This window comes from Arabidopsis thaliana, chromosome 3 (assembly GCF_000001735.4).
Source record: "Arabidopsis thaliana chromosome 3, partial sequence".
In the NCBI taxonomy this organism is placed as follows: domain Eukaryota; kingdom Viridiplantae; phylum Streptophyta; class Magnoliopsida; order Brassicales; family Brassicaceae; genus Arabidopsis; species Arabidopsis thaliana.
The window spans coordinates 12,103,039-12,121,034 of NC_003074.8; the positions used below are offsets into that span (position 1 = coordinate 12,103,039).

General features: G+C 38.7%; 1 protein-coding gene and 7 pseudogenes across 9 annotated transcripts; 5 read left to right on the plus strand and 3 right to left on the minus strand.

Annotated features, from left to right (window-relative positions):
* The first annotated feature begins 1,273 nt into the window (after positions 1-1,273).
* On the plus strand, positions 1,274-2,073 carry AT3G30460 (RING/U-box superfamily protein). Of its 2 annotated transcripts, none has more exons than NM_113947.3 (1): positions 1,274-2,009. In NM_113947.3, exon 1 carries the CDS (start codon positions 1,287-1,289, stop codon positions 1,836-1,838), a length of 552 nt encoding a protein of 183 aa, NP_189667.2. In that variant the 5' UTR covers positions 1,274-1,286; the 3' UTR covers positions 1,839-2,009. The 2 variants fall into 2 exon arrangements, with proteins under 2 accessions (NP_189667.2, NP_001319670.1); NM_001339052.1 differs by having other exon boundaries at positions 1,302-2,073.
* A 1,427-nt stretch (positions 2,074-3,500) lies between these two features.
* AT3G30465 lies at positions 3,501-8,559 on the plus strand (annotated as a pseudogene; the record flags this gene model as incomplete). The annotated part of the gene is made up of 1 exon: positions 3,501-8,559.
* A 502-nt stretch (positions 8,560-9,061) lies between these two features.
* On the minus strand, positions 9,062-9,651 carry AT3G30470 (annotated as a pseudogene; the record flags this gene model as incomplete). Its single annotated transcript has 3 exons — positions 9,062-9,271; positions 9,360-9,530; positions 9,607-9,651.
* Positions 9,652-11,413: 1,762 nt separating this feature from the next.
* On the plus strand, positions 11,414-11,953 carry AT3G30480 (annotated as a pseudogene; the record flags this gene model as incomplete). The annotated part of the gene is made up of 2 exons: positions 11,414-11,578; positions 11,648-11,953.
* A 443-nt stretch (positions 11,954-12,396) lies between these two features.
* AT3G30490 lies at positions 12,397-12,938 on the minus strand (annotated as a pseudogene; the record flags this gene model as incomplete). Its single annotated transcript has 2 exons — positions 12,397-12,543; positions 12,651-12,938.
* An 815-nt stretch (positions 12,939-13,753) lies between these two features.
* Positions 13,754-14,764, plus strand: AT3G30500 (annotated as a pseudogene; the record flags this gene model as incomplete). The annotated part of the gene is made up of 4 exons: positions 13,754-13,888; positions 13,981-14,245; positions 14,292-14,421; positions 14,521-14,764.
* Positions 14,765-15,364: 600 nt separating this feature from the next.
* Positions 15,365-17,381, minus strand: AT3G30505 (annotated as a pseudogene; the record flags this gene model as incomplete). Its single annotated transcript has 1 exon — positions 15,365-17,381.
* A 157-nt stretch (positions 17,382-17,538) lies between these two features.
* Positions 17,539-17,690, plus strand: AT3G30510 (annotated as a pseudogene; the record flags this gene model as incomplete). Its single annotated transcript has 2 exons — positions 17,539-17,556; positions 17,610-17,690.
* Between the last annotated feature and the right edge of the window lie 306 nt (positions 17,691-17,996).

Here is a 17,996-nt window from a genome sequence, read left to right on the forward strand (position 1 = left end):
TTTAGATGTGGGATATCGTTACGGCTAATTTATGTTCGAGTGTCATAAATCAGCCGTTATGAGCTGAATTAACGGATAACTCAGCCTAGTTACGACTGACTTAATAGTGAAAGATTAATTATTATAATATCATGCAATTACGGCCGACATATAAAACGAAACGACTGAGTTAAAAAATTTCTGTTGAGTTACGACATTAAACGGCTAAATTAACTTGCCGTGTTTTTGTTTTTTTAATTACTGTAGCTTTGACATTAAACGACATGTTGCGACTGACTTATAGCTTTGTTTGATGGCTGATTTATTTATGCAAGTTCGTTTGGTGGCTTACTTGCCACTTCATCAATTAAAAAATAACGTCGGATGCAACATTTTATGTCATCATCATCAAAGAAAATACGAAACGCCTTTTTTAATTCGTCTTCTTAACTTGAGTTTTTCACATTACCGGAACTTCTAATTCGTCATCGTCTTCCTCATTCTTCTTCATTTTCTTTCATCTTTCTCCTAATATGATTGATTCGATTACGGTAATTGTTGGTAATGAAGTAAAGAATTTGTATTTAACACTAACAATAAAGAGTGTAGAGTTATGCAAATAGATGCGAAAACAACGCACAACAAGCTTGTGAAGTTGGTACTCGATGACTATAGATTGAATGAGTTGAGCCATCAGTTAAAGTTGAGCTAGATGTTCTTGAACAAGGCTATGAACAATATGTCTAATCGTAACAGCTAAGTCGTAATAAGTAGATTTACTCGATCTTTCGTTTTCCGTGAACCATTATAACTCAGCCGTGGCATGTAAATTTGTTGCAAAACAATAATAGAGAGGAAAACCAAAAAGTTCTTCTTAATAACGTTAATGACGTGGCTTTTTTTTTTAATGACATAGATTAATATAATTTCCTTAATTATTTTTAATTAAAAAAATAATAAAAAAATCTTAATTAAAAAAAATCTAACTAAAAGTATTAATTATAATTACACAATAACACAAAACATATAAGTAATTGTAAAAAATATATAATATTCTAACAATATTCCAATATTTTTACAAGAGAGATTTTTATCTTTTATCATTCTCTTTTACTTTTTTTCTAAAATATAATTTTCTAATTATGTACCGTTCTTATTACCGTTGTCTAAAATTTTGATTTTTTTAATTCCGGTTTTTAAAATTGTGAATTTTTTTTTGTTTTATTGATATGTCGGTGCTATAATAGTTCTATGACGTGGCCACAAAAGAGACACACTCGTAAGACATGTGTTCAAATCTTGTCCTCATGCAAGGATCATATGAGCCGAAATATTCTCTTATACTCGAAAACCCAATCTTCACATTCTCGTACAATCATCATCTACACCCAAAAAGAAAAAGGAAAAAAAAATCAATGGCTGAGGAGTTTCATCTTCCTCTAAACCTCACCGAACCAGACCAAACTCCGACCGAAGAAGATTTCGAAGCAGACACTACATTAATTGACGACGAATACCTCCGTTACCTCCACTACTTGGATTCACGGAGCAATCATGGAGTCAACACGTTTGGATCTTACGATGAAATCTTTGGTCTAGTTCTCGGTAATTCATCCTCTTGTACGCGGTGGCTTAACGCAGGGGAGGAACTTCCGGTGGTGGAGTTTACGGCTGAGGAAATGATGGAGAGAGGTTTAGTGGTTTGTGCTATATGTAGAGAGGAGCTTGCTGCTAATGAGAGGCTCTCAGAGCTTCCTTGTCGGCATTATTACCATAAAGAGTGTATCTCGAATTGGTTGAGTAATCGGAACACTTGTCCGCTTTGTCGTCATAACGTGGAATTACCCAACCACGGTTGAGATTGTGCATGTAGTATTTTCTTATTGTTCCGACCAAACTGTATCCGGAGCCTAAGAGTTTTATTTTTGGTAAATATTATTGTTAATTAGTAACTACTGTATCTAGGTTTTGTTTTCTTGAATATGTGTATAGGTTCCTTGTCAATTATAGTCTATCTTTTGCATAGGTTTCTTCAATCTATATGTCACCACTATTAGATTACTCAATTCTTATATTGTCTTAATTAAGTCAGACTATTATTGCTTTTCCTTATGTCTTATGTTTCTTTGTTCAACAAAGAGTCGCAACTCGCAACTAATTCCCAACTCAACCAATCACAATAACTTGGATAGGGCTGGAGTTTTTCTGTACAGCTGAAAGAGATTAATGGTGTTGGGCTTTGTACTTGATGTCCGTCCGGCTCGGATAATGCCCATTATCGATTTCAGAGGAAAGGTCATCAAGCCCAATGCCCAATTTTATTTAACAAATTTGAATCCTTCTCAACTTGTTCTTGTTATTTCTCATCTTGAGTTTGTTATCAATTCAACCTTTAGTACAACAACGTTAATAAATAGAAGAAGGAAATTTCCGATCTTTTTCCCGTTGGATTTAGTTTCTATAAAGAAGTTTTGGGCAATTTATAAAAGAAATAATTCCTAAGATTGAAAACATTTGTATGTTTATTCCTAGAATAGAACACATCTTTTTTTTATTATTTAGATGTTTTCAGTAATTGTGTAATTATAATTAATACCCCTAATTAGTTTTAATTAATTATTATTATTTAATTCGTTTTTAACTAAAAATTAAATGAAAAAACAGTGATTATACATGTCATTACCATAATCCACGTCATTAATCATCTCCAAACCGCATAACGTTCGGGTTTCTTTTTCTTGGCGTTACTGTTCATCATCTCCCAAAAAAAAAAAAACTGTCGCTTTCTTCCTCTTTCTCTCTCGACGGAACGAAATCGTTCTCTTTCGCCGTTTTGCTATTTTCTCGTCTGTTCCGGCCGAAATTCAGACGCCGGAGTCGCATTTCCGTAAGTGCGAAGGCACATCCGACATCTAAGTTCCGGTGAGTATGTTTCTATTAAGTAAGACTCAGACATCTAAGTTCAATCGCAAGTGATTCCCGTCACTAAAATCGTTTTCCGATGCGTAACGATGGTTTTTAAAGCTGGGTTTTAACGTCGTCGTTGATTGACATATGGTGGCTGATTTCTTAGATCTATTTGATTTGACGGCTGAGTTACTGTTTGTTTTCCGACTGATTTATGATTTATCAATTCATCCGTGTCTGAGTTTGTTTTATGTTGTGACTGAGTTATGGTTTAACCTTACATCGATGACTGAGTTTCTTTTATATGACGGCTGAGTTTGTTTATGTTATGGCTGAGTTTCTGTTTTGATATAGCTGAGTCTGGTTTATGTTTTAACTGAGTTGTTGTTATGTTATGGTTTGACTGAGTTTCTGTTAAGATATGGCTGAGTTAGATTTATCTTATGGCTGAGTTATGTTATGTGTGGCTGAGATTGGTTTATGTTATGACACAGTTATGTTATCTATGCCTGAGTTAGATTTATGTTTTGCCTGAGTTATGGTATCTGTGGATGAGTTTGTTTTATGTTATGGCTGAGTTATGGAATGCTTACGGCTGATTTATGGTTATATAAATGTCTGAAGACCAAGCAAGGGAGTACCCTCCAAGACTTTACCAAGAGGAGGATTCTAATCTGGAGGGTAAAGGCATTAATCACAACATAAAGCTGGGAGAGTTCCCTGCAATTAGAGAATCAATAGGAAAAGATATATGGGCAGAACTGAAAGAGACAGAGCCTGGATTAATTGCTAAGCTTGTTGATAGTCATTTTCTATGGTCTGGTAAGACCGTACATTATCTACTATGCAGACAGCTGAGAATACTGAAGAAGGAGCTTTGGTGTATCCTGGCTGGTAAACCCATCCGGTTTGGATTGAACGAATTTCATCATATCATGGGTTTAAATATAGATCAACTGCCTACAGAAAAGTTTGGGCCTGAAGCTGACTACAAAGTGTTCTTCAGGGAATTGCGTGTGCCAACCGGTGAAGGTCCTAATCTAGATGAACTTAGGCAGGGCTTAGTAATGTGCAGAGCTTGGCCTCATGAAAAGCGTAGATGGTTTGGCTTATTGACTCTTCTATCCATTGGACTTTTTGGCTTGCATACTAACTCTAGGATACCATTTGAGAGTGCCAAAAGAGTTTTCGATGACGAAGCCATGAAGACTTATCCATGGGGTCGGGAAGCATTTGAAGCCCTTGTCGTTTCTATAAAGTTGTTGAGGCATATTGGCAAGACGTACACCATCAGTGGTCTGGTTTTCGTGTTGCAGGCTTGGGCGTATGATTCAATCATCACCATCGCCGAGCGTTTTGGGAACGTTGTTAAAGCGGATGAGATTCCGTTGCTTAGATGGGGTGGCAGCCGTACCCGTGCAACTATAGAATCGGCCATTGCTGAAGATATCAAAGCGAATGATGGTGAGGTACGGTTTCGGCTCTGTTATGTTCTGTTTTTTATCAAATATTTATGTTACGGCTGAGTTAATGTTTTGTTTTTTTGTCAAGTATGTTATGTGAAGGCTGAGTTATTTTCTGTGAAGGCTGAGTTATGTTCTCTTTTTTTTTTGGCAAATATGTTATGTGATGACCGAGTTATGTTCTATAATGGTTGAGTTATATTAAGTGACGACTGAGATATGTTCTGTAATGGCTGAGTTAGCTTAAGTGACGACTGAGTTATCTTAAGTGATGGCTGAGTTAAACATACTGATGGGTTTTATTATCTCTTGTGTTGTAGCTGCGTGTTCGTACAATGGTTGAAAAGGCTGAGTTAAGCGAGCTGTTTCATTCTTGGCCAGACTAATTAGAAGACCCAGCACTGGATAACTTGATCCAAGACTTACACGAGCTTAAGCTTGTTAAAGGTTATTGGGATGTGAAGACGAGTGAGAAGAAGAAGAAACTCGTAAAAGATAAAGAAGAGGAGGTGTCTGAAACTCCCGCAAAGAAGCAGAAGGTCTCTCACAGTGAGGATGTTCATTCTCGTGAGAAAGATGCAGAAAAGAAGAAGAAGAAGAAGAAGAAGGAAGTAGCTGTCGAATCTGATGAGGACGAGGATGTTCATTCTCGTGAGCAGGATGGTCAGGGAGAACAGCAGTCGCTCGTGGATGTGGTGTCCAACTTGATCTCTCCCTTAAACTCAAGGTTTGACACCGTTGATACTAGCATAAAAGAAATGTTCTCCCGTCTGGATGTGATTGGAGGTCAAATCGAATCGAGGGTTGAAGCAAAGTTTGAAGGAAGGTTTGGATCGATTGAGAACGATGTCAAACAGATTAAAGAGTAGCTGAAGGCCATATCTGACTCAAAATCAAGCATATATATTAGAGATATGTTTTTAGCCAAAACACAGCCCCAAACGCAGCAAGACAATCCTAAGGCCCAAACTCAACAGACACCAGATGTTCCAAAGAAACCTACAAATAACCAATCTGCTACTCCTAGTCCTCCTCCGGTAAACTTTTAGTTAGTTATGACCGAGTTATCTGAATATTATTCGGCTGCGTTATAACTTTTAGTTAGTTATGGCTGAGTTATCTGAATTATACGGCTGAGTTATCTGAATATTTTACGGCTGACTTATCTAAATATTTTACGGCTGAGTTATAAACGTTTGTTAGTTATGGCTGAGTTGTTTTCATGTTATAAATTTAGTTAGTTATGGCTGAGTTATATGAATATTACACGGCTGAGTTATAAATTTAATTAGTCATGGCTGAGTTATATGAATATGATACGGCTGAGTTTAGTTAGTTATGGCTGAGGTATATGATTATGATACGGCTGAGTTTAGTTAGTTATGACTGAGTTATATTTATACATAGGTATGAGTTTTCATTATTTAACGCCTGAGTTTTCGTTACGTTTATGTAGTCGAAACAAGCTGATGTTGGGGTAAGTAGGAATCTTGAAGGAGAATTTGATAAGGTCTCCATTGTGTCTGATTTTGATTTCGTTGAGACTGTTTCTCCTCTCAACCGCCGTTTACGCTCTAGGAAGCCACAATCCCCAAATGTGCCAAAGCAAAAAAAGGAGAAAACATTAAATGAGCTAATCCAGAAACCGCCAGGGAGAAGAGGAAGAAAGCCTTCGCAGCAGCCTAAAAAGGTGCCTCCTACTGTGCCAAAGATTACAATAAAGAAACCAAAACCATCTATTGAAGCTAAGGAAAAAGCTGAGGAAGATTCGGATGTCACGGATAAGGTTGTATCCGAGTATAATGAAATGCTTCTTGAATCTGATGAAGATGAGGAGGAAACCGAGAGGCTAAAGAGTTTAAAAGAAATTCGGCTCAAAACTGTTAAGCTGGTCCCGGATGGGAGCTCATTGATTAACCCCGAAGCTATGCCCACTCACACTTTTCCAGTTATTGGAGACAACAGGCTGAGCTGAATGAGAAAGGGTTGTCTGCCTTCACGAGCAATCTATGATCCTCTTGCACCGTTAATCCGGCCAAACTGTAGAAGCTTAAGGCTTATTTGACAAGTCCCGAATGGTATGGCCTTTTATACATTACTAAGTTGATAAATACGACATGCTTACACTATTTGTTTATATTAACTTTCTTTACTATTTGTTAGCAAACAACCTTTGGAATATGGGATGGACAAGGTGCTGTTCTACTCTGTTATCATGGCCGAAAGAAAGGACTGGCCAGACCCGAAACATGGATGGCTGGGTGATGATGTAAGTTATTGTTAAATTCTGTCTGAGCTTGGCTAATGTTATGGCTGAGTTATCGTGTCGTTCTGTCTGAGTTAAAGTAGATAATGGCTGACTTACGATGTAAGTTATTGTTATATTCTGTCTGAGTTTGTCTAAGGTTATGGCTGAGTTATCGTGTCGTTCTGTCTGAGTTAATTTAGCTAATGGCAGATTTATTTAGGTGTTAAGGCTGAGTTTTACTTGGTTACGGCTAAGTTAATGTTGTGTTTTGTCTTGGTTTTATTTTTGTCCAGCACATTGCTGCGTATGTGAAAATCCTCACCATGAGGCTCCTGCGAGATCCCACCCCATACTACAGCGAACGCATCATGATTCTAGACCCGTGGTTCACGTCAATGTGGACTAGGGATTACACACAGTAGACGATGAAGCCGAAGAGGGTTTCTTTCAAAGGTACCGCGTATGAAGGTTGGATCAACGGTACGGCTGGAGAAGACCCGACAAACAAGAAGTGGATAACAGATGTGGATCACTTGTATACTATCCTCCAAACCGGAGGTAATCATTGGGTGACTCTTCACGTGGACTTGCCTAGGTGTCACGTGGACTGCTATGATTGCATCATCGGATGTCATACAAAGAAAAGCGATGGAAAAATCCTGGAACATTGTAGACCGTTCACGAGGATGATTCCACAGATCATGAGCTAACTTATCCCTCCCGAAGTCCGTGTCCCGCAATACGACCAATTTTCATTCCGGCGGAGGAACATTACAAGGGTCCCGCAGAATACTATCACTGGGGACTGCGGCGTTTACACGTTAAAGATTCTTGAATGTTTATTGCTTGGTGTTTCTTTTGATGGCCTTACTGATTCAAATATCCAGGGGCTACGGGTTAGGATGGCAACAGAGATCTACGATGAACTACCTCACAGAATGCTCATTCGGTTTTTTGAGACATGATTTGCTTTTTCGAACATGTCTGTGTCTTTTGGGATTTTTAGCATGTGATTGTACTAAATATTGACACTTTAGGATTTATAACCAGAATTATGTCTGTATGAATCTATTATTATGTTAATTATAACAAAAACCAATGTAATGGCTGACTTATCATCGCTCGATTCGTTTTACGGCTGATATATGCTAACGTGAAGGCTGACTTATCATCGCTCAAATCGTGCTACACGGCTGAGTTATTGTTGTTTAATTCGATGTTTAGCTGAGTTATTATAACGCGGTGGCTGACTTGTCATCACACAAATCGTTTGATGGCTGAGTTTGTATAACGTGGTGGTTGACTTGTCAAACCCAAACTTCCCTCCCATCAAATAAACCAGACGTTACTTTAGGACTATACATACACCGGTTTACGACACCTGAATAGTCAAGAACCCAAACGTCATTAGAGGACCAAACGTCGTTACGTTAGAGGACCAAACGTCGTTAGAGGACTATATATATATACACTGGTTTCCTCTTGTCTTTTCACTTGTCGATTCTTAGCAACTACAACTCTTCATTCTTCTCTTGTCCTTTCTCTGAGAAACAAAACCATTCCGAGATCATGGATGCATCAGGTTCAGGTTCAAACAAGCGGCGGTGTGTGGATGACGGTCCCAACAAGTGGCCGTCTGTGGATGACACCCCCACCCTAAAGCTGTATGAACAGGAGAAGCGTTTCAAATCCGTCATCTCTTACATCAGGAGCAACATAAGGGAGACGGCGGAAGCACACTTGCTCGATCTCAAACTGCATGAGAAGAAAGCAAAACTTAAGGTCTTAAGGAGAGTGCAGAGGATGGGGGACGGATTTAACGTGGGGGAGGAGATCGAGAAAGTGCTGGAGCAGGTTGGCAAGGCCTACACAGAGCAGCGTGAACGCCCGGTGAGTAGTATTGATTGGGAGAAACTGGGGTATGGATCCACCGGACGTCCAATTTCGGAGTCCGATGAAGAATGAAGATGGCGATTGATGTGATTGTATCTTCATTTTTTATTTTCAATTATATTATATGTATGTTATTGGATTCCAGTACTCCTTATCCTATGTTATCATAAACTCTGTCTTTTCAATTTTCAAACTTCACTTTTTATTTTATACTCGCGTGTGTGATTCACAAAACTCTGTCTTTCAGATTTATCGTAGATTAACTTGATGTTTGGCTGAGTTAAACATGTGACTCAATCATTGTTATTCTAACGTTAAGGCGGACTTATCGTACATTAACTTGATGTATGGTTGAGTGAATCTAACGTTACGGCTGAGTTATTATATTTTAATTCAACGTTGGTTGAGATAGTATTGAGTTGTGGATGAGTTAGTCTAACGTAACAGCCGAGTTATTATAAATTTAATTCGATTGTACGTTGTGGCTGAGTTATAATCGCACAATTCGCTGACTTAATGATAATTGACAGTACAAAGAAGTTCAAATTGAGAAAAACAGATTAAGCTAAGATCATAGATACTTGTTCAAGCTCTCATACTTCTTCTCTAGCGTTTCAAACTTCTTTTCCATAAGAAAGATCTTTTCCGCCTGAGACTCGACGCGCTTATTGGCTGCTTCCAGATCCTTCTTCATCTCACTCGTCTCCTCTTTTATCATGTCAAACTCGTCACACAATGCAACAGTCCACCATCTCTTGAAACCACATCCTTGACCGGGACCCTTATAAAAAAAAACAGGAGGTTGATTCATAGGGATACAAAATGAAAGAAATAAAATAAAGAACATTAACTCAAGAAAAGATGCTTACATCTGATATTTCGTACGGACAACTGAAAAAAAGTTTTTCGGTTGTAACAGGATCAAGAGAAGTGGCAACGACAACCTTAGCATTGCAATCACACTCGATCGGAACGCCCTTATCGCGCCTCCTGTTTTCGCCGTACCTCGTTCGCATCCTTATTTCCATACGGTCGAGCTCCTACATTAACACAAACATGATATACTCGACGTTAGATGGGTAACGATTTGTACTATTCAAATGTGGAGATAAATACCTCATCATCACTAGATTCGCCTTGGAAAAGAGATCTCTGAGCCATCATCTTCACTGCAATTAGTATGGTACTAAAGCACTGGTTCTATATAGTCGTGTCTGCCACAAAATTTACTAATCAAACGACGGCGTCTTTGTATTGGCAGAATAAATTTAGAAGTGGCTGACTTGTCATAGCATTGCGGCTGGGTTTTCACTGATTTGTGGCTGAGTTATGTCGTCATACAGTATGTTACTACTTAGCGTGCTGCTTTAGGTTGGATGTATCGAGATTATTTATTATATCATTATCGAGATAACAAACAGCAACTTTATGGGGAACCGCCAGTAATGATTTGGTCCACATGCACAGGTATACACGCCCGTAATTAATATTCAAAATAATTCAAACGAGGTCAAAATTATTCCTTAACTAAACCCTCCAATAATCAAATAACGTTACGGCTGAGTTATAAAATAAGATTTCGTGTTTTGGCCGAGTTATGAGATACCATATGTTATTATGATATATCAAACCAGCCACCAAATTGTTGGTTATATTAGTAGCGTCAAGATGTGCAATTTGAAAACAGAAAATAACTTTTATTTTCAGCAAGTGTCGATTGACAAAACATGGTCTTTCAAAACCTCTAGGAAGTATGTTGTTGGATATAGTATGATGTTGGACAAAGTAGGATGTTGGATAAAGTTTATAGTATATGAACTAGTTTCACGGTTCCACTAGTTGGAATTTGGTTATGATGTGTTAATTACTTAATTTTCACAATTGTTGGCTCAAGAAAAGCACTTTCAGGGTTTGGCCGAGTTGTAACAAAGTGATGGCTGAGTTATGCATGTGATGTGGCTGAGTTATGTTCGAAGATTTCGATTGTTCGAACTACATACAAGAAAACCAAATGTTATTATGAGATTTGAATACAAGCATTATTGTTGGTTCGATTGATGTCCTCAAATCAGTCAGAATATTGATGTGTTTTGCTTTTGCTGAGTTTATCGAGAAACAATTATTATGTTATTCTCGAGATTAAAAAAAAAGTCTTAATAGGGAACCGCGAATAATGATTGGTTTCATAGATGCACGAACACATCAACAGATGATAATTCAAACGAGTTCGAAATTATTCCTTAACTAAACCCTCCAATAATCAAATTTTCTGTTTCGACGTGGAATATTATAACGTTACGGCCGAGTTATGCAATAAGATTTCGTATTTTGGCCGAGTTATGAGATACCATATGTTATTATGATATATCAAACCAGCCACCAAATTGTTGGTTATATTAGTAGCGTCAAGATGTGCAATTTGAAAACAGAAAATAACTTTTATTTTCAGCAAGTGTCGATTGACAAAACATGGTCTGTCAAAACCTCTAGGAAGTATGTTGTTGGATATAGTATGATGTTGGACAAAGTAGGATGTTGGATAAAGTTTATAGGATATGCGCTAGTTTCACGGTTCCACTAGTTGGAATGTGGTTATGATATGTTAATTACTTGATTTTCACAACTGTTGGCTCAAGAAAAGCACTTTCAGGGTTTTGCCGAGTTATAACAAAGTGATGGCTGAGTTATTCCTATATTGTGGCTGAGTTATGTTAGAATGCAGAGAAAAATATTCTCCGCTATTGACCAGATACGACGTCGGTTTGTTACAGAGTCTCCGTTATTGACCAGATACGTCGTCGTAGTGACACACTTATAAATCCCCAAAACGAAACCCTAATTTATAAAATTCCAATTTCTGATTTCAGATCCGGAGCTTCTTCTTGCTTTTCGTTTCCGAATTTCCCAGCTAAAAATTAAAGAAATGAGTAGCAATTCCGAGAACTCGATTGCGAGTACGCAATCCGTCAGCCGTTGGGGACGTGGGTTACCATCGAAGTGTCATTGCGGATTAGACGTGGTCATCTATACATCGACGTACGCAAAGAACCCTGGAAGACCATACTTCCGTTGTCCTACGCGTAAAGATGTAAGTATATAATTGATTTGAGGGTTTTATTGGTTTCGATGTTAATTGCGGATGTGATTGAATATGCAGGACCATTTGTTTAAATGGGTCGAAGATGGTACATACGAAGTGGTTGTAGACAGTTGGCCGAAATTGTCCGTCATGGACAGTGAGTTAAGCGCGGCCAAGTCCGAGGTTGCTGTCGAGCTAGAAGCGTTACAGGCGATGGTGAAAGAACTGAAGGAAAAAGTAATGAGGAGCGAAAGGGAAAACCAGATATGGAAATTGATGATCAAACTTTGCTGCTTTTGTCTTGCCTTTACTATCATTGTCATTGTTTTTGGTATCTTAATGTTCCCAAAAATCAACGAACAGAGGCTTTTTCTTGGCTACTAGTTTGTTTTATGTTTGTATGAATTGCTAGCTACTGGAATCCATTATGTGTTTGATGTTTTTCTCAGCGTATAGGGTTAATTCGTTTTTTTGGTTCAAAGTAGTAGCTTGCAATGAAATGGAACTTTGTGTTCGGCCAAGCTAATCCAATATCGTTGACTGAGTTATACTGGTAATGTTGTGGCTGAGTTAATCATACGCTGTGGCTGAGTTAATATATGTTGTGTCTTCGGAAATATAGGTTACGGCTGAGTTATTATAATGTTGTGGATGAGTTAATTATACGTTATGACTGAGTTAATCATACGCTATGACTGAGTTATGATAAAATTTAACAAGTAACCTCAAGCGATAACAACTGACTTTACTGAGAAGGCGATCGTAGATAACATACTGAGTTCATAGGAATGAGATAAAGGGACGATAAGTAAGAGACACAAAAGCATTCAAGACATGAAACCAACATCATCTGGGCCAAATTCAGTAAACATGTCCACCAAATCATTCCAAACTGTTGTCGTCATCCACCTCGGCTTATCTAAACCACGCGCCCATCTCGTTTCAGCGCCCGCATATTGTCCCGGTACAACGTTCTAGCCACCAAATTAAACTGCGTCCACACCGTCAGCGTGTGCCTTGAATCCCAGGTGTGCATACGCTAAAAAGAGAGCAAATAGTAAGAATTTGGTCTACGGTTTACAGAAAGTGCTTTATATAAAAACTCGATGCTTATCGTGAGGAGGAAAAACCATCTTGCCTTGAAAACAACGGGAATCATCTGGTACGTCGGCCACGCATGGTGAAAGTTGCGCTGGAGTATATCACCAATCGCGACAGCTAGTTGGTGATTGAATTTGAACCACGTAACAGTGGTTTTGTCGACCCATGTACCCAATCCAAGGTTTAGAACTGGGAGATCTGCACGATCAGGAGCAGTGAGCACGACTTCGACATCTCTTAGAAACTGTCCGTCGATGTGAGGCACCATGTCGTTAAGATGTGAGGATGAGACGTCTAAATGATGAGTTCAAGTAACTGATATATAGAAAAGAAAAGACAGGTAGAGGAATGCGAAAAGTTCCGTGTCTGTTCGTTTGGCGGGAAAAATTTCCGTACTACGGCTGAGTTTGGCGGCAAAATATATTGTTACGGTTGAGTTATACCCAAGACATGTAACTATTATACGGCTGAGTTGTCAAGAATTATTAAAAAGGACAGGTAAAGGAATGCGAAAGGTTCCGTGTTTGGCGGGAAAATATTCCGTGCTACGGCTGTGTTTGGCAGCAAAATATATTCGTTACGGCTGAGTTACACTCAAGACATGTAACTATTATACGGCTAAGTTGTCAAGAATTATTAAAAAGGACAAGTAAAGGAATGCGAAAGGTTCCGTGTTTGGCGGGAAAATATTCCGTGCTACGACTGTGTTTGGCGGCAAAATATATTCGTTACGGCTGAGTTACACTCAAGACATGTAACAATGTTACGGCTGAGTTGTCAAGAATTATTAAAAAAGACAAGTCAAGGAATATGAAAGGTTGCGTGTTACGGCTGAGTTTGGCGATAAATCGTCCTTGTTATGGCTGATTTAAACAACATTACGGCTGAGTTGTCAATAAAAACATGAAGTTCAATTCGATTTACTGACTAACCGAGGTACGGTTATCTCCGGCCCAATTACCAGCGGTTTAATACGCCTATAAAATCGGCTTCTCCCATAAACACCAGAAGGCTAAACTCTCACAAACAGAAGCTAACGAGTTCAAAATATTTCTTTAATTTTCAACGACTCAGAATTTCACCATGGGTTACGACGGCCTCCGCGACTTGAATCCTTGCATAACTTGCTGGACGATTTGTGTTATGGTTTTTAGGATGTACATCTCGTTTTTCACAGATAACTCATTCGAACTATGGGTCGTCTTTGTCGATGAGTGGGTAATGGAATCTTCACTTGTGATACGAGTCATACTTAACCTTGTGCTTGTCTTATTCCCTATATAACTCACCCTCCAATGTTGTTTTCATAGGGTATCCAAATTGAAGCTATAATCGAAAGTCGGTTTTTTCAACGTTACTACGACATGCTTGAAGAGAATCAGTGGAAAGAAATCAGAACCTTTGGTGTCATCGAAAACTGTGGTTTTGTCCGATCAACAACCCACAAATACATGATTGAGCTCATGAATGCAACTGAGGTAACTCATTCCGACCCAAGGGAAACTGTATTATTTAACAGATTCACACCTTTTGACTACATTATTGAAGACACCGCTCATACTGAAAATTTGGTCGGTAAGTAATATGTATCTAATGCAAATTTCATACTTTCACATGCCAGTTTTTAATCTTTATTTCATACTCCCTGATTTGGTTGGTGCACTCGTCGATGTCGGATGTCTGAGAAATATTACAGAAGATGGTTGGGAGATGGACGGATTCAGACTTACCTTCGAGATTATGGACAAATAGTATAATTTCTTTTGTTTCTTTACTTCTAAATTTCTTTCTTTTCATCATGTATTTTTCTTGAGAGGGGTATAATTGTAACACTGTTTTATATGTTTCAGTAAGGAGAGGTTGAAATGTGAGGCTTTTGGCGAATTGGCGGTTGACTTGCATAGGAAATTTCGATCTTTTCGCAATGACAGTATTGTTATTGACAATATATTTGTTGCACTCACATGGTGGAAGATCTTTAGGTATCATACTGGCCTCAAACACGTGAAGTTCCAAAATTATGCCGGGATATCAGATGTGACTGTCGACCCCAATATCGAAGAAGTGCAAGAGTTAAAAATGGTCCTCGAGTAATGCAAGATGGAAGGAATCGAGTTATTACCATTGTTTACTTTTCATTTCCTCCAATGTATCCTTCAAACAACTATTTCTGGGAACTTCATTTTGTCTTTGCCTTCAAAATTCAGTTTGATAACTCAGCCGTATTTAATTAAATAACTCAGCCACTAAATAACATAATACGAATATAACTCAGTCGTAAGTTAACATAGTTTATCTATAACTCAGCCGTAACAGGTAAAATAAACTCAACTCGGCCATAACATGTAAAATGACCGAACCTTTCCACTTCCCTAATTATATAACTCGGCCATAACATGTAAAATGACCGAACCTTTCGACTTCCCTAATTATATAACTCGGCCATAACATGTAAAATGACCGAACCTTTCGACCTCCCTATTTAAATAACTCAGACGTAACATGTAAAACGGCCAGAATATTTTGGCAAATAACTTAGTCGGAATGTTAAATAAATAGCAATATTACGGTACTTAGAGTCTACAATGTCATGAAATACATACCACGGTTGCCAAACAAGGGAAAGAAGACACATACAGAGTACAAACAGTACTATGCACGGCAAGTTTTAACATTGCGCGCTGTTTCTTCACATCAAGAACATGCGTGTTCCTTCCTAGGGCGTTTAGTCTCAACGGCAACTTCTAGTGCTGATTTCATCCTTAGTTTCTTGGGCCTGCCTGGCTGGTTCGCAACAATCGGAGGCAAACACGGTTGGTCAATTACAATTTGAGGAACAGGGACTTCTGTATCTGAAGGCATGATTGCACCAGCGTACGCATTGACCAAATGACTGCTCTTATAATAAGGACTACACAGGGATATACGAGACACACCCATATGCTCTGCAGCTGCGATTGCATGGATGCATGGTAATTTCTCTTTGTCGAAAAGACGGCATGTGCATTTCTTTTCATCCACATTTACAACATGCAAAGATGCTCCATAAGCTACTTGAACGCGGGAAGCATCAATCGTTTGTACATCCAGAAGTCTTGACGAGGTGACGCGGGTCTATTAGAGAGAAGAGACAAGAAACAAAACAAATACGTTATGGCTGAGTTATTCCCTTTATGGCTGAGTTATTCTCGTTATGACTGGGTTATCATTATTCGACGACTGAGTTATGCACTAGTTACAGCTGAGTTACCTGTAAGAGTTTCTCAACACCACGTGTGAGCTGAGTATGCTGTTTGCTCGCATCATCTCTCTGTTCAGCAAACCATCTTGTCATCATATGTCTTATCGCTTCTAACAATCGAACTATGGGAAGATTTCTGGCTTGTGACAGTGCTCTGTTCATTGATTCCGCTATATTCGTAGTTATTAAATTGTATCTATCACCGGGGAAATGAGGACGCGCCCACATTTCAACACCCGCTCTTTGGAGGTATGCATGTAGTAGAGGATCACGCTCTTCAATCTCGTTGAACGCGTTAGTAAAATCATTCAGCCTATAACACCTTGCCGCTTTTTTTACCAGAGGGAACAAATCTTTTCCTTTGAATTTTACCAAAATGTTCTTATACAGATGATAAGTACAAATCCCACGAGCAGCCAACGGATACAGTTCACCTATTGACTTATGTCTGTCCGAGATTATCGCCAAGTCCATTGCATCAGGAATAACAACTTTGAGTTGCGTAAAAAACCAACGCCAAGAATCATCATTTTCAGTGTCAACTACACCGAAAGCTAACGGAACAATCTGAAAATTACCATCCTGAGCAAGGGCTGTCAAGAGCGTCCCTTTGTAACTACCATGGAGAAAGGTACCGTCGACAACAACAACTCTGCGCATGTAATGAAACCCAGCGATACTGGCACCAAATGCAATGAACATATAGTTGAATCTTCCACTCTCATCAATTTGAAGACACACGACTGTACCCAGATTTGCCCGTCTTATTATGTATAGGTAAGAAGGCAGTTCTTCAAAACTACTATCAGGGGTTCCCAGAGTGAGCTCCGTTGCAAACCTGAGCGTCTTGTATGACTTCAAATAACTCATCTGTTAACACAAACATATTAATAGATAAGTCAACCATAATATATTTACAACGCAGTCAAACTATACCACAACTCAGCCACCAAGTGATCTTAAGTCAGCCTTTAAAGTCATAACTCAACCGGAATGTAATTATATGTCAGCCATACTATATCAATAAGTCAACCATAAAATATCTATAAGTCAGCCAACAGATAAATAGTAAGTCAGCTGAAACATTGTAATTACCTTTACTCAAAAATGCTTAGTGATGATTATTCCGACTGATTTTGGTTTAACATCCGGACCAACGTCACCAAGATAGTCCCTGTAAAGAACTTCCAGAACATCAGGTGTTGCTTGTCGGGATCGACCAGAACATTCCGTTACAAAACATGTGTGTTCCGAATCGTATATATAAACATGAAAATTAGGATCATTTCCTTGTCTAGATGCACGAACCCTCCAAAGACATATATCCACCAAGCACTCGTAAGATACTGTAGTCTTAATAGAAGTTGGTACATCAAAATCAAATCCATCCCTTATCGCAAGAAGTTTGAGTCGATACTCCAACTTGAATTTGCTACGGTATTGTTGGCCTACCGCGAGTGTTAGCGTAGACCACCATCTTCAAAAGACTATCGTAAACTGCTCTTTCCGCTTATAGCTGCACAACTCTACACCCTCTTTCGTCGGGGTTAAATACGAATCTCTGTTTCTTTACCCACGAACCGGAAACAACTATGACCGTAACGGGACCAGCCATATCAAGAGAAAGATGAAAGAAATTGAAGATGTATGAGAAGATGAATGAAGAAAAGAAAGTTCCGGTGATGTTGTAACGTTCAGGCGGTGAACATAGTCTGGGAAAACGAGTTAAAGAAGCAAGGGACGTTTCGTATTTCCGTCGAGGATGCTGACATGGAATGATGACATGGATTATTACAGCCGACGTCGTTTTGAAGTGATGACGTGGCAAGTCAGCCACCAAACGAACAGTTCATAACACAGCCATGAAGCAAATCTTTAAGTCAGCCGCAACATGAATACTATTACAGTAATTAAAACAGGAAAAAAAACAAAGTTAATTCAGCCGTGGTATGTCGTAACTCAACTAACTCAACCGTAACGTTCAACAACTCGGCCATAACTGCATGATATTATAGTAATTAATCTTTTGAAAATAAGTCAGCCATAACATGGCTGAGTTATATCGTAATCCAACTATTAGCGGCT